The 15,316-nt window shown below is 33.5% G+C and overlaps 1 protein-coding gene across 1 annotated transcript in view; it reads right to left on the bottom strand.

The window, feature by feature from the left end:
- The window catches only part of LOC149791149 (uncharacterized), a 206,793-nt gene that overhangs the window by 42,762 nt on the left and 148,715 nt on the right, over positions 1-15,316 (bottom strand). The window contains exon 11 of the mRNA XM_089971310.1: positions 4,963-5,052. Within this exon, the coding sequence (XP_089827436.1) occupies positions 4,963-5,052 (90 nt within the window). The remainder of the gene's footprint in view (positions 1-4,962; positions 5,053-15,316) is intronic.

Raw genomic sequence — 15,316 nt, 5'->3', positions numbered from 1 at the left:
GCCTTTATCTTTGCCAAGTGAATAAATTAAATTAAAGTAACACAAAATACTGAGGCCTTTCTCTTTGCCAAGTGAATAAATTACAAGTAACACAAAATGCTGAGGTATTTCTCTTTGCCAAGAAAGGAAATTAAATTACAAGTAACACAAAATGTTGAGGCCTTTCTCTTTGCCAGGTAATGAAATTAAATTACAAGTAACACAAAATGCTGAGGTATTTCTCTTTGCCAAGTGAATAAATTAAATTAAAGTAACACAAAATGCTGAGGCCTTTCTCTTTGCCAAGAAAGGAAATTAAATTACAAATAACACAAAATGCTGAGGTCTTTCTCCTTGTCAAGTAAAGAAATTATATTATGAGTAAAAGAAAGGGACAAAATATTAAGACAATTTCAAGTGGTGTTTCTATTGCAAATAATAAAAGATTGTATGCTTGCATGCATAAAATAATGTGGGGGGTAACAGCTGTATAGAATCCTAATCTAGCAACAAAACTTTAAGGTGGTTTGCCAGGAACACTGTACTGTACAAACAAACAACAATGGAGTCAACAAATGACCATTCTGTGTTGAGTAACGACTAAATCAATATCCATGCTATATCATCTTCTACACCAATTCAGATATTTAATACAAATGTACGAGAAATTTCTTTTTAAATTGTAGAAAAAAGTTTTACTTTTGAATATGAAGAATAAAGGATATACGACTGAATTAACATAATAGTTTAAAATGCCAATATGCCTACACAAAGTTTGGATATAGTCTTATTTTCAATGCCAATATGCCGAGACTAAGTTTTGATATAGTCTTATTTTCAATGCCATTATGCCTATACTAAGTTTTGATATAGTCTTAATTTCAAATGCCAATATGTCTATACTAAGTTTTGATATAGTCGTATTTTCAAATGCCAATATGCCAAGACTAAGTTTGGATATCGTCTTATTTTCAAATGCCAATATGTCTATACAAAGTTTTGATATAGTCTTATTTTCAAATGCCAATATGCCGAGACTAAGTTTTGATACAGTCTTATTTTGAATGCCAATATGCATACACTAAGTTTTGATAAAGTCTTATTTTCAATGCCAATATGCCGAGACTAAGTTTGGATATTGTCTTATTTTCAAATGCCAATATGCCAATACTAAGTTTTGATATAGTCTTATTTTCAATGCCAATATGCCGAAACAAAGTTTGGATATAGTCTTATTTTCAAATGCCAATATGCCGAGACTAAGTTTTGATATAGTCTTATTTTGAATGCCAATATGCCGAGACTAAGTTTTGATATAGTCTTTTTTTTAATGCCAATATGCTGAGAATAAGTTTGGATATTGTCTTATTTTCAAATGCCAATATGCCAAGACTAAGTTTTGATATAGTCTTATTTTCAATGCCAATATGCTGAGACTAAGTTTTGATATAGTCTTATTTTCAATGCCAATATGCCGAGACTAAGTTTGGATATTGTCTTATTTTCAAATGCCAATATGCCAAGACTAAGTTTTGATATAGTCTTATTTTCAATGCCAATATGCTGAGACTAAGTTTTGATATAGTCTTATTTTCAATGCCAATATGCATACACTAAGTTTTGATATAGTCTTATTTTCAATGCCAATATGCCGAGACTAAGTTTGGATATTGTCTTATTTTCAAATGCCAATATGCCAAGACTAAGTTTTGATATAGTCTTATTTTCAATGCCAATATGCTGAGACTAAGTTTTGATATAGTCTTATTTTCAATGCCAATATGCATACACTAAGTTTTGATATAGTCTTATTTTCAATGCCAATATGCATACACTAAGTTTTGATATAGTCTTATTTTCAAATGCCAATATGCCTACACTAAGTTTTGATGTAGTCTTATTTTCAAATACAAATATACCTACACTAAGTTTTGATATCGTCTTATTTTCAAATGCCAATATGCTGAGACTAAGTTTGGATATCGTCCTATTTTCAAATGCCAATAAGCTGAGACTAAGTTTTGATATAGTCTTATTTTCAAATGCAAGTATGACTACACTAAGTTTTGATGTAGTCTAATTTTCAAATGCCAATATAACTACAATAAGTTTTGATATTGTCTTATTTTCAAATGCCAATATGCTCACACTAAGTTATGATATAGTCTTATTTTCAAATGCCAATATGCCGAGACTAAGTTTTGATACAGTCTTATTTTGAATGCCAATATGCATACACTAAGTTTTGATATAGTCTTTTTTTCAATGCCAATATGCCGAGACTAAGTTTGGATATCGTCTTATTTTCAAATGCCAACATGTCTAAACTAAGTTTTGATATAATAGTCACATTTTCAAATGCCAATATGCTGATACTAAGTTTGGATATAGTCTTATTTTCAATGCCAATATGCCGAGACTAAGTTTTGATATAGTCTTATTTTCAATGCCATTATGCCTATACTAAGTTTTGATATAGTCTTAATTTCAAATGCCAATATGTCTATACTAAGTTTTGATATAGTCGTATTTTCAAATGCCAATATGCCAAGACTAAGTTTGGATATCGTCTTATTTTCAAATGCCAATATGTCTATACAAAGTTTTGATATAGTCTTATTTTCAAATGCCAATATGCCGAGACTAAGTTTTGATACAGTCTTATTTTCAATGCCAATATGACTACACTAAGTTTTGACATAGTCTTATTTTCAATGCCAATATGCCGAGACTAAGTTTGGATATTGTCTTATTTTCAAATGCCAATATGCCAATACTAAGTTTTGATATAGTCTTATTTTCAATGCCAATATGCCGAAACAAAGTTTGGATATAGTCTTATTTTCAAATGCCAATATGCCGAGACTAAGTTTTGATATAGTCTTATTTTGAATGCCAATATGCCGAGACTAAGTTTTGATATAGTCTTTTTTTAATGCCAATATGGTGAGAATAAGTTTGGATATTGTCTTATTTTCAAATGCCAATATGCCAAGACTAAGTTTTGATATAGTCTTATTTTCAATGCCAATATGCTGAGACTAAGTTTTGATATAGTCTTATTTTCAATGCCAATATGCCGAGACTAAGTTTGGATATTGTCTTATTTTCAAATGCCAATATGCCAAGACTAAGTTTTGATATAGTCTTATTTTCAATGCCAATATGCTGAGACTAAGTTTTGATATAGTCTTATTTTCAATGCCAATATGCTGAGACTAAGTTTTGATATAGTCTTATTTTCAATGCCAATATGCATACACTAAGTTTTGATATAGTCTTATTTTCAATGCCAATATGCATACACTAAGTTTTGATATAGTCTTATTTTCAAATGCCAATATGCCTACACTAAGTTTTGATGTAGTCTTATTTTCAAATACAAATATACCTACACTAAGTTTTGATATCGTCTTATTTTCAAATGCCAATATGCTGAGACTAAGTTTGGATATCGTCCTATTTTCAAATGCCAATAAGCTGAGACTAAGTTTTGATATAGTCTTATTTTCAAATGCAAGTATGACTACACTAAGTTTTGATGTAGTCTAATTTTCAAATGCCAATATAACTACAATAAGTTTTGATATTGTCTTATTTTCAAATGCCAATATGCTCACACTAAGTTATGATATAGTCTTATTTTCAAATGCCAATACGCCGAGACTAAGTTTTGATACAGTCTTATTTTGAATGCCAATATGCATACACTAAGTTTTGATATAGTCTTTTTTTCAATGCCAATATGCCGAGACTAAGTTTGGATATCGTCTTATTTTCAAATGCCAACATGTCTAAACTAAGTTTTGATATAATAGTCACATTTTCAAATGCCAATATGCTGATACTAAGTTTGGATATATTCATATTTTCAAATGCCAATATGCCAAGACTAAGTTTTGATATAGTCTTATTTTCAAATGCCAATATGCCAAGACTAAGTTTTGATATAGTCTTAATTTGAATGCCAATATGCATACACTAAGTTTTGATATAGTCTTATTTTCAATGCCAATATGCCGAGACTAAGTTTGGATATCGTCTTATTTTCAAATGCCAATATGTCTATACTAAGTTTTGATATAATAGTCGCATTTTCAAATGCCAATATGCCGAGACTAAGTTTGGATATCGTCTTATTTTCAAATGCCAATATGCCTACACTAAGTTTTGATGTACTCTTATTTTCAAATGCCAATATGACAACAAAGTTTTGATGTGGTCTTATTTTCAAATGCCAATATGCCTACACTAAGTTTTGGTATGTCTCAGGATGAAGTTTTGAGTGGCCTTTTATAAAATCATTGTTAAACATTTAAATGGATAATAGGCTGAAATGGATGCAAACTTGGGCTGAATGTTTAAGCCAGTCTTTTGCACTACTCTAAAAGCACTAAATTGGCCGATATAAGTTTGGGCTTGTGTGACTGACCTATATGCCATCACAGTGCTATCACAGTGGACAGCAAATGATACAAAATTGTGATGGGCAGCTCTATAATTTAAAAACTATCACAAATTGTTTATTATGTTATAAAATTAAACTATTTTAGCATTAATATCAATCCATTAGAGAATGTTTGGTTTATGTAATTAAAATCAGTAGAATAATTCTTGTGCATACTGGGTTTATGTAATCCTTCCACCTAGGGTTAACCCAGATGGTGAACCATGTGACCATATATTGTAATATATGAAAGAGCTTATACCAGACTATTTCCACAATGTCAGTGTTCATCCACATCAAAAATCCATTATTATCTATAAAACTGTCTGCAAAGGTTTTTTTAAATGAATACAGTGTACTGGATTTAATATCAGCAACTATAAGAATCATATCTTTTTAAAAGGTTTCATCAGTTTTGGCAAAATATCACTAAAGCCAAATTATGCTGTTCTTTAATGATGTAGAGTAGGTGGTAGGGACAGAATGGTCATTTTTGCTGACTCGGCAAACCTGTATATATGAAGATCAGATCATACTTTGACATTTCCACCCCCTGGGGTGTGGGAGATTTTGTCCAATGTCTCCACTTTGGACTCTGCTTCCCACTTTACTTTCTCATCTACAATCTGGTAATAAAAGATGAACATCATTAATACATCATGTGACAGTCATGTGATCAGGGAATTCTGTTGTAGGTAGGTGCCATTTCAAACTCTGGTCTCTTGTCATGAAACCATCGGAGCATAAAAATAACGTTTTTTAAAATATGATTATCAATTTCATATTTTACTAACATTATTCTGAGGGAAGTTTTAGGAGTTTGAAAGTTTTGAAATTTGACCAAGAGTTTAAATTTTGTACTCAGGCAGTTTCTGACTGGGACTTTGGTCCAGACATCATCAGCACAGAATCTGAACTCAATGATCTCAATGTAATATCTTAACTAAGACTTATGTCCAATTTAGGACAGGTTTTAGAATTGGTTTTTTATTTCTTGCTGTGTCACTCACAAGATGTTAATAATTTAACAAGTGCCAACTGAAATACCATGTAACAACCTCTCCCCCTCCATAATGAGTTCCGGGTGAAATGGCAAATATATTTTCCACTTAAACGAATTCTTGGTGAAATGGCAAATATATTTTCCACTTAAAAGAGTAAGGTAAGGGTTGAGGCATCATGTATCAGCCCACATTAATGAGTACTCAATCATCATGTATGTCACATTAATGAGTACTCAGTCATCATATATGTCACAACTGTCAGGAGCTCCAGCTTAAGTGTCATGTACCCCCCCCAGCACACACTTTAACAAGTACTGTGTGAAGTGTATTGTTCTCTTCTTTCTTAAATGAGTAGTGGGTGAAACATCAAGGATCCCCCCAAACATTAATTAGTATAGTGAAGCATCATGTATCCCCCCCAAACATTAGTTAGTATACAGTAAAGCATCATGTGTACCCCTACTCTAATGAGTACTCAGTGACGCATTATACATACCCCAACCTTAATGAGTACTCAGTGAAACATTAAGTGTCCCTAATTTAATGATTACACAGTGAAGCATCATGTGTGCCTCTACTTTAACGATTACTCAGTGAAGCATCATGTGTACCCCTACTTTAAAGAGTACTCAGTGATGCATCATGTGTGCCCCTATTTTAAAGAGTACTCAGTGGTGCATCATGTGTACCCCAACCTTAATGAGTACTCAGTGAAGCATCATGTGTACCCCAACCTTAATGAATACTCATTGAAGCATCATGTGTGCCCCTACTTCATAGATTACTCAGTGATGCATCATGTGTACCCCAACCTTAATGATTACTCAGTGATGCAGCATGTGTACCCCTACTTTAATGAGTACTGAGTAAAGCATGTGTGCCCCTACTTAAATGATTACTCAGTGAAGCATCATGTGTGCCTCTACTTTAATGAGTAATCAGTGATGCATCATGTGTACCCCAACCTTAATGAGTACACAGTGATGCATCGTGTGTGCCCCTACTTTAATGAGTACTCAGTGATGCATCATGTGTACCCCTACTTTAATGATTAATCAGTGAAGCATCATGTTTGCCCCTACTTTAATGAGTGATCAGTGATGCATCATGTGTACCCCAACCTTAATGAGTACTCAGTGATGCATCATGTGTACGCCAACCTTAATGAGTACTGAATGAAGCAGCATGTGTGCCCCTACTTTAATAAGAACTCAATGATGCATCATGTGTACCCCTACTTTAGTGAATACTCAGTGAAGCATCATGTGTACCCCTATTTTAACAAGTACTCAGTGATTCATCATGTGTGCACCTACTTAAATCATTACTCAGTGAAGCATCATGTGTGCCCCTACTTAAATGATTACTCAGTGAAGCATCATGTGTACCCCTATTTTAACAAGTACTCAGTGATTCATCATGTGTGCACCTACTTAAATCATTACTCAGTGAAGCATCATGTGTACCCCTACTTAAATGATTACTCAGTGAAGCACGATGTGTACCCCAACCTTAATGAGTACTCAGTGAAGCATCATGTGTACCTCAACCTTAATGAGTACTCATTGAAGCATCATGTGTGCCCCTACTTCATAGATTACTCAGTGATGCATCATGTGTACCCCAACCTTAATGATTACTCAGTGATGCAGCATGTGTACCCCTACTTTAATGAGTACTGAGTAAAGCATGTGTGCCCCTACTTAAATGATTACTCAGTTAAGCATCATGTGTGCCTCTACTTTAATGAGTAATCAGTGATGCATCATGTGTACCCCAACCTTAATGAGTACACAGTGATGCATCGTGTGTGCCCCTACTTTAATGAGTACTCAGTGATGCATCATGTGTACCCCTACTTTAATGATTAATCAGTGAAGCATCATGTTTGCCCCTACTTTAATGAGTGATCAGTGATGCATCATGTGTACCCCAACCTTAATGAGTACTCAGTGATGCATCATGTGTACGCCAACCTTAATGAGTACTGAATGAAGCAGCATGTGTGCCCCTACTTTAATAAGAACTCAATGATGCATCATGTGTACCCCTACTTTAGTGAATACTCAGTGAAGCATCATGTGTACCCCTATTTTAACAAGTACTCAGTGATTCATCATGTGTGCACCTACTTAAATCATTACTCAGTGAAGCATCATGTGTGCCCCTACTTAAATGATTACTCAGTGAAGCATCATGTGTACCCCTATTTTAACAAGTACTCAGTGATTCATCATGTGTGCACCTACTTAAATCATCACTCAGTGAAGCATCATGTGTACCCCTACTTAAATGATTACTCAGTGAAGCACGATGTGTACCCCAACCTTAATGAGTACTCAGTGATGCATCATGTGTACGCCAACCTTAATGAGTACTGAATGAAGCAGCATGTGTGCCCCTACTTTAATAAGAACTCAATGATGCATCATGTGTACCCCAACCTTAATGATTACTCAGTGAAGCATCATGTGTAACCCTACTTTAACAAGTACTCAGTGATGCATCATGTGTACCCCAACCTTAATGAGTACTCAGTGAAGCATCATGTGTACCCCTACTTTAGTGAATACTCAGTGAAGCATCATGTGTACCCCTATTTTAACAAGTACTCAGTGATTCATCATGTGTGCACCTACTTAAATCATTACTCAGTGAAGCATCATGTGTACCCCTACTTAAATGATTACTCAGTGAAGCACCATGTGTACCCCAACCTTAATGAGTACTCAGTGAAGCATCATGTGTACCCCTACTTTAACAAGTACTCAGTGATGCATCATGTGTACCCCCACCTTAATGAGTACTGAGTGAAGCATCATGTGTGCCCCTACTTGAATGATTACTCAGTGATGCATCATGTGTACCCCAACCTTAATGAGTTCTAGCTGAATTGACCTGCATCCCCACATCCTGCAATCTTCCTTATTCTTGAACTGGGCTTTTTGATAATTAGTCGTTACTTTATAAAACTAGAACAGAAAGTGTTAAATGGCTATCCTTCAGATTTTTTAGCATGTGTATCAATAACAAACTTGGATGAATGACTGGTATAAGCTAACCCAAAAATTCTTCTGGTGTATGACCATTAGAGCTAAAAATCTTAAGATAAAATTTCAACATGTACAAATGTCATGAAACCTTTACAACAGAGTTGATACCCAGGTAGCAAGAACTGATATTAATTAATTAACTGTGAACTGAGATTAATTAATTAACTGTGCATTAATGTAGTTGCTTTCATGGTAGATCAATTCTTGTGTTCTTCATGGTTGCCACAATGCATAAATTCATAGACCCAACAAAAGATGGTCTTTCTGTGAATACAACAGGAGCCCTTTCCCAATCAACATACCCAACAAAAGATTGTCTCTGTGGATTCAACAGCTCCTCCCATTCAAAAGACCCAACAAAATAGCACTCTTTTGGGGATACAATAGGAGTTCTTACCCCATCCACAGACCCAACAACAGATGGCCCCTCTCTAGATAAAATAGGTGTTGTTCTCCTATTTTAAAATGCAACAGTGATGGTCCTTCTGTGGATACAGCTAGAGCCTTTCTACCATCCTCATACCCAAACAAAAGATAGTCCCCTCTCCGGATACAATAGCACTTCCACATAGCCAACAAAATATGCCTCTTTAGTGGACACAGTTGGAGTCCTTCCCTTATCCACATACCAACAACAGATGGTTCCTCTGTGGATACAACAGGAGCCCTTCTCCTATCCACCAGTTCAAATAACAGTGCAAATTGCATTGTTTGGAACAGACACAAAACTGGATCATCATGACGGGTAAAAAAGTGAAGTACATGTAAAGGAATGCGAATAAAAATTTACATGTATACTTGCCTAGCCATCTGTATCCAATGGAATCATCACCATGAACAACATCCATGCTGGGTACATGTAATTAAATTGAAGTAACCCTAACCTTAACAACATCCATACTGGGTATGTGTACTTCAAATAAATTAACCCTAACCTTAACAACATCCATGCTGGGTACATGCAATTTAATTAACCTAACCCTAACTGTAACAACATCCATGCTGGGTATAGTTAATGACCTTATTTAAAAAGGGTAACACAATTAGCTAAAAACTAATCTACCTTGAGGCCCTGATACAAAGGAATTTATTTATTTAAGCTGCATCTCTGAAGCCACTGGATATATTGGGTTTGGAAGAAGGAAATAGAGTGGGCATTTCTAATCTCAACTGGAATACTATTCCAGAGCAGAGTTCCAGAGTATTGGAAACTTTTTTTAAATAACTCCTTATTTGGTTTGGGAATTTTATACTGTTTGGTAGACATGGATCGCAGGTGGGGAGTATTAACAGGTAGCCTATACTGGAATAGTGATTGTAAATATTCAGGAGCAATATTATGAGATATCCTGTACATTAATTTGGCTTTTCTCAAACAGATTCGGTCTTTAATAGGTAATATTTTTAACCTACCAGCTAAATTTTCCTTGCTTTCTTTCTGGATTGATATTAGCCCAAATGCTCTTTTTTGAAGATGTTCCAGCTTTGCTATGTTTTTATCATTTGAATTACCCCATACTGTACTACAGTAGTCTAAATAGGGTTGTATGTAACTGTTATAAAATAGTTTTCTGTGCCTTTCAGCGAGAAAATGTCTTATTCTACTGAGAAGCCATAAACTTGAATTGACTTTTTTACTGACATGTTTGATATGTTCAGTCCATGATAGGTTATTATCTACCTGAACACCAAGTAGTCCATCATGACAGACCATTTGAAAATTTTTATCCTTCCATGTCAGATATAGTTCATCACTATCAAGAGTTGTCCTTCTATGCCGTGTTGATATAAGTAATATTTTAGTTTTACCAGTATTTACCACCATGCCATTGCATGTGCACCAGTTTTCAAATTTGTTTCGGTCATTCTGTAAAGAAATTTCGAGTTCATACTTTGTGTTTTGGATGTTTGACAATGTTGTGTCATCTGCATAGAGATCTGTTGATGATACTGAGTCTCTTAGTAAAAGTGGTAGGTCATTAATAAATAAAATGAATAGTAATGGACCTAGAATTGAGCCTTGTGGTACTCCATATCTAACTGTTCCAGGTTCATACAGAACATTATTTATGTAAACATGTTGTGTTCTCTCACTTAAGTAAGAAGTAAACCATCTAATTGTTCTTTCATCACACTGGTAGATTTTCAGTTTCTTCAAAAGGATTTCATGATCCACCATGTCAAAATCTTTCCTGAAATCTACAAATACAGATCCTATTATTCTACCTTGGTCAAGTACTTGAAGCCGTTTATCAGTTAGGGAGATCAAGACAGTCTCACAGGAATGTTTCTGTCTAAAGCCTGATTGATTAGGGTGTAACAGCAAGTATTTGGTTAAATATGCCATGAATGAGTCATGGACATGTTTTTCAATTAATTTTGACAAGTTTGGTAGTATTGAGATTGGTCGGTAGTAACTAGATTTGTGAATAAAAGTTACTTTTGCAGTTTTGCATATTTTGGGGACAGATGAGGTTGCAATACTTAAATTAATTATGAATGTTATACTATCTACAATAGCAGAGGCAGAAGATTTAATGAGTCGTGGACCAGTCTGATCAAGTCCTGTAGCTTTCTTGGTATCAAGCTCACTGAGACATTTTTTAACAAAGTTTTTTGATACTGGTATGTATACTTTAAATAAATTAACCCTAACCTTAACAACATCCATGCTGGGTATATATAATTTAATTAACCTAACAATAACCTTAACAACATCCATGCTGGGTACATACAATTTAATTAACCTAACCCTAACTTTAACAACATCCATGCTGGGTATGTATACTTGAAATAAATTAACCCTAACCTTAACAACATATATGCTGGGTACATACAATTTAATTAACCTAACCCTAACTTTAACAACATCCATGCTGGGTATGTATACTTGAAATAAATTAACCCTAACCTTAACAACATACATGCTGGATACAAATAATTTAACCTAACTTTAAAAACATCAACACATGTCATTTAATTTAAGTCATTCCTAAAAAGTAAAAGAACATGTACAAAGTTTATCAAACTTTTGTTTAAGGGTTTATCTTTGTTGGTACAAGTGCAACTTAATGCAGAAAAACAGCCCAGATGTCAAACAGAAGCATAAATACAGCAGATTGGACAGTCAAAGGTCCATATAAGTGTGTCAAGAACCTGTCTATAATGGACAGTCAAAGGGCTACAGAAATTTGTCCAGACCCTGTATATAAAGGACATTCAAAAGGAACCACATGTATCCTGAACCTGTCTATATAGCGCAGTCAAAATGACCAAACAAATGTATCCAGAACCTGACTTGACAGGACTGTCAAAGGGCCACACAAATGTATACTTTATGTACACATCATTTATAAAGAGGCTGAAAGAAAGAGAAATGGGACTAGAATGTATTTTCCTCAAAGAGTTGTGCCTTTCATATTGACTGCAAAACCATGACCATTAAAGAGAGAAACAGATTCTCCAGCTCTGTACAACGGCATATGATACATATATCCTGTATGGTATGATACATACATATATCACTGTATGGTAAGATACATACATATATCACTGTATGGTAAGATACATATAAGTTGTTGTTGTGTTTAACGCCATTTTTCAGCACATGATAGGCTATGCATGTCGACCAGTATTAATGGTGGAGGAAGAACCCGGGAAAATCCCAGGAAGAACCACCGACCCACGAGAAGTTACTGGCAAGCTTTCTCACATACCCACATTGGCCGAATCCTAGACTCGAACCCATGGAGTCAGAGGTGAGATGACAGTGATCTGTAACAGAGAGTGCTTTAGACCACTCGGGGCCCCACATACATATACCACTGTATGGTATGATACATACATAAATCACTGTATGGTATGATATATACATATATCACTTTATGGTATGATACATACATATATCACTGTACGGTACGATACATACATATAACACTATGATATGATACATATATCACTGTATTATATGATACATACATCTATCACTGTATGGTATGATACATACATATATATATATATATATATATATATATATATATATATATATATATATATATATATATATATATATATATCACTGTATGGTATGATACATACATATATCACTATATAGTATGATACATACATATATCACTGCATGGTATGATATATACATATATCATTGCATGGTGTAATACATACATATATCACTGAATGATATGATACATACATATATTACTACATGGTATGATACATACATATATCACTGCATGGCATGACACATACATATATCACTATGGTATAATACATATATCACTGTATATGATACATACATATATCACCGTATGATATGATACATACATATATCACTGTATGGCATGATGCATACATATATCAGTGTATGGTAAGATACATACATATAACACTATGATATGATACATACATATATCACTGTATGATATCATACATACATATATCACTGTATGATATGATACATACATATATCACTGTATGGTATCATCCACACATATATCACTGTATGATATAATGCATACATATATCACTGTATGATATGATACATATAACACTATGATATGATACATACATATATCAATGTATGGTATGATACATACATATATCAGTGTATAGTATGATACATATATCACTGTATGATATGATACATACATATATCACTGTATGATATGATACATACATATATCACTGTATGATATGATACATACATATATCACTGTATGATATGATACATACATCTATCACTGTATGATATGATACATACATCTATCACTGTATGATATGATACATACATATATCACTGTATGGTATCATACATACATATATCAGTGTATGGTATAATGCATACATATATCATTGTATGGTATGATACATACATATAACACTATGGTATGATACATACATATATCAGTGTATGGTATGATACATACATATATCACTGTATGATATGATACATATAACACTATGATATGATACATACATATATCACTGGATGGTATGATACATACATATATCACTGTATGATATGATACATACATATAACACAATTATATGATACATACATATATCAGTGTATGGTATGATACATACATATGTCAGTGTATGGTATGATACATACAGATATATCTGTATGATATGATACATACACATATCACTATGATATGATACATATAACACTATGATATGATACATACACATATCACTGTATGATATGATACAAATATAATTGTATGATATGATACATACATATATCACTGTATGATATGATACATATATCGCTGTATGATATGATACATACATATATCATTGTATGATATGATACATACATATATCACTGTATGATATGATACATACATTTATCACTGTATGATATGATACATACATTTATCATTGTATGGTAATTATGATAAGCAATAAATCATTTGGGTGTAGATCATTATCTTCCATGAACATGTGACTTTCAAACAAATGCAATTTTTTTAAAAATAACTGTTAACCATATCTTCTTGAGTTTAAAATTCTCTCTCTCAAATACAAACAAGGACTGACAAATAAAACATGTAATGTTGCTTTTGAAGTTTATTAATTTAAATTTAGATGCTGTCTCAATATTAAATTTTGCAAAACAAAAGGAGAACAATGTTGAAAACATGTGCTGACTGTAGCAATACTATATAAAGGGAAATAACTGTGTATAATCCAACAGTGAAGAAACAATACATTGTTGGAATAGGAAAGAGTTGCATACATGTATCTGTTTCTAGAAATGCACAAACTTCCTAAATTGCATGTAAAAAAAATTAGACAAGAAACAAGTGAAAACTTTGTAATCATAAGAGTCACAATTTGTTTGGTTATTTTTAACACACTGGATTGTATCATGATTGGGAAATGGGATTATGTATGATTACTTGAGAAATTAGAAATAATGGTCACATAATTGGACCAAATGTTTCAGACCTTGTTCTATAACCAAATACACAGATGACAGGCTTAAATCTAATGAAAACATATCAACTCCTTAGTAAATATTATTCAGATATATACAGACAAATGAATACATGTAATTGTAACTATTATATTTAAAATTAAATCCATATACCATACCATGTTTCTGTATAACATAACTACCTGCTAACTCCAAAATGTTTCTCATGCAGCCATAAAAGCATGGAATTAAGAAAAATATTTCCTGAAATTCAATGCAGCAGAAACAAAGTAGTAATAGTAGTAGTTGTAGAAGTAGTTCTTTAAACAAAACAATCCCATAAAACCAAAATTTGACTAAGGAGTCGGAGGAAGAAGACTGAAGAAGCAGAAGAGGTGCAGAACAAGGAGAGAGCACATAGAAAAGGTTCATAAAATCCCAGAGCCAAAAAATTAAATTAGACCAAGAAATCCCCAGAAACCTACAACATAGACGAGGATGACTCACAAAAGGCTGATAAACTATCAGTGTGCCAAACCAGAAAGACAGCTGAGGATTACATCAAAGCTGTTAGATCAATTTAGAAAATATATGAGGCACACATAACAGGATTTGTCAAGTCACTACGTGTTGTCCAGCTCATCTCTCATGAAATGAAAAGATTCCAGATTTGATATAGAAGTCAAGTACACAGAAAGCTGCTACACTGTCATAATGTGTGTCAATCAGTGTCTAACACAGACCCATATCTAACATTCCAACTGTGACTGACATAGACCCAGACGTACCATTACCTAATTTATTAGCAGATCAGTTCAAGCAAGAGCAAATCTGATTATTTCATCTGATTAAGCACTAGGTATTTTTGCAGCGAAATTCAGTGTAGCACAAT

The sequence above is a fragment of the Sinohyriopsis cumingii genome, chromosome 9 (assembly GCF_028554795.1).
Source record: "Sinohyriopsis cumingii isolate HCF-2022 chromosome 9, ASM2855479v2, whole genome shotgun sequence".
In the NCBI taxonomy this organism is placed as follows: Eukaryota; Metazoa; Mollusca; class Bivalvia; order Unionida; family Unionidae; genus Sinohyriopsis; species Sinohyriopsis cumingii.
This window is presented reverse-complemented; position numbering and strand designations above follow the sequence as displayed.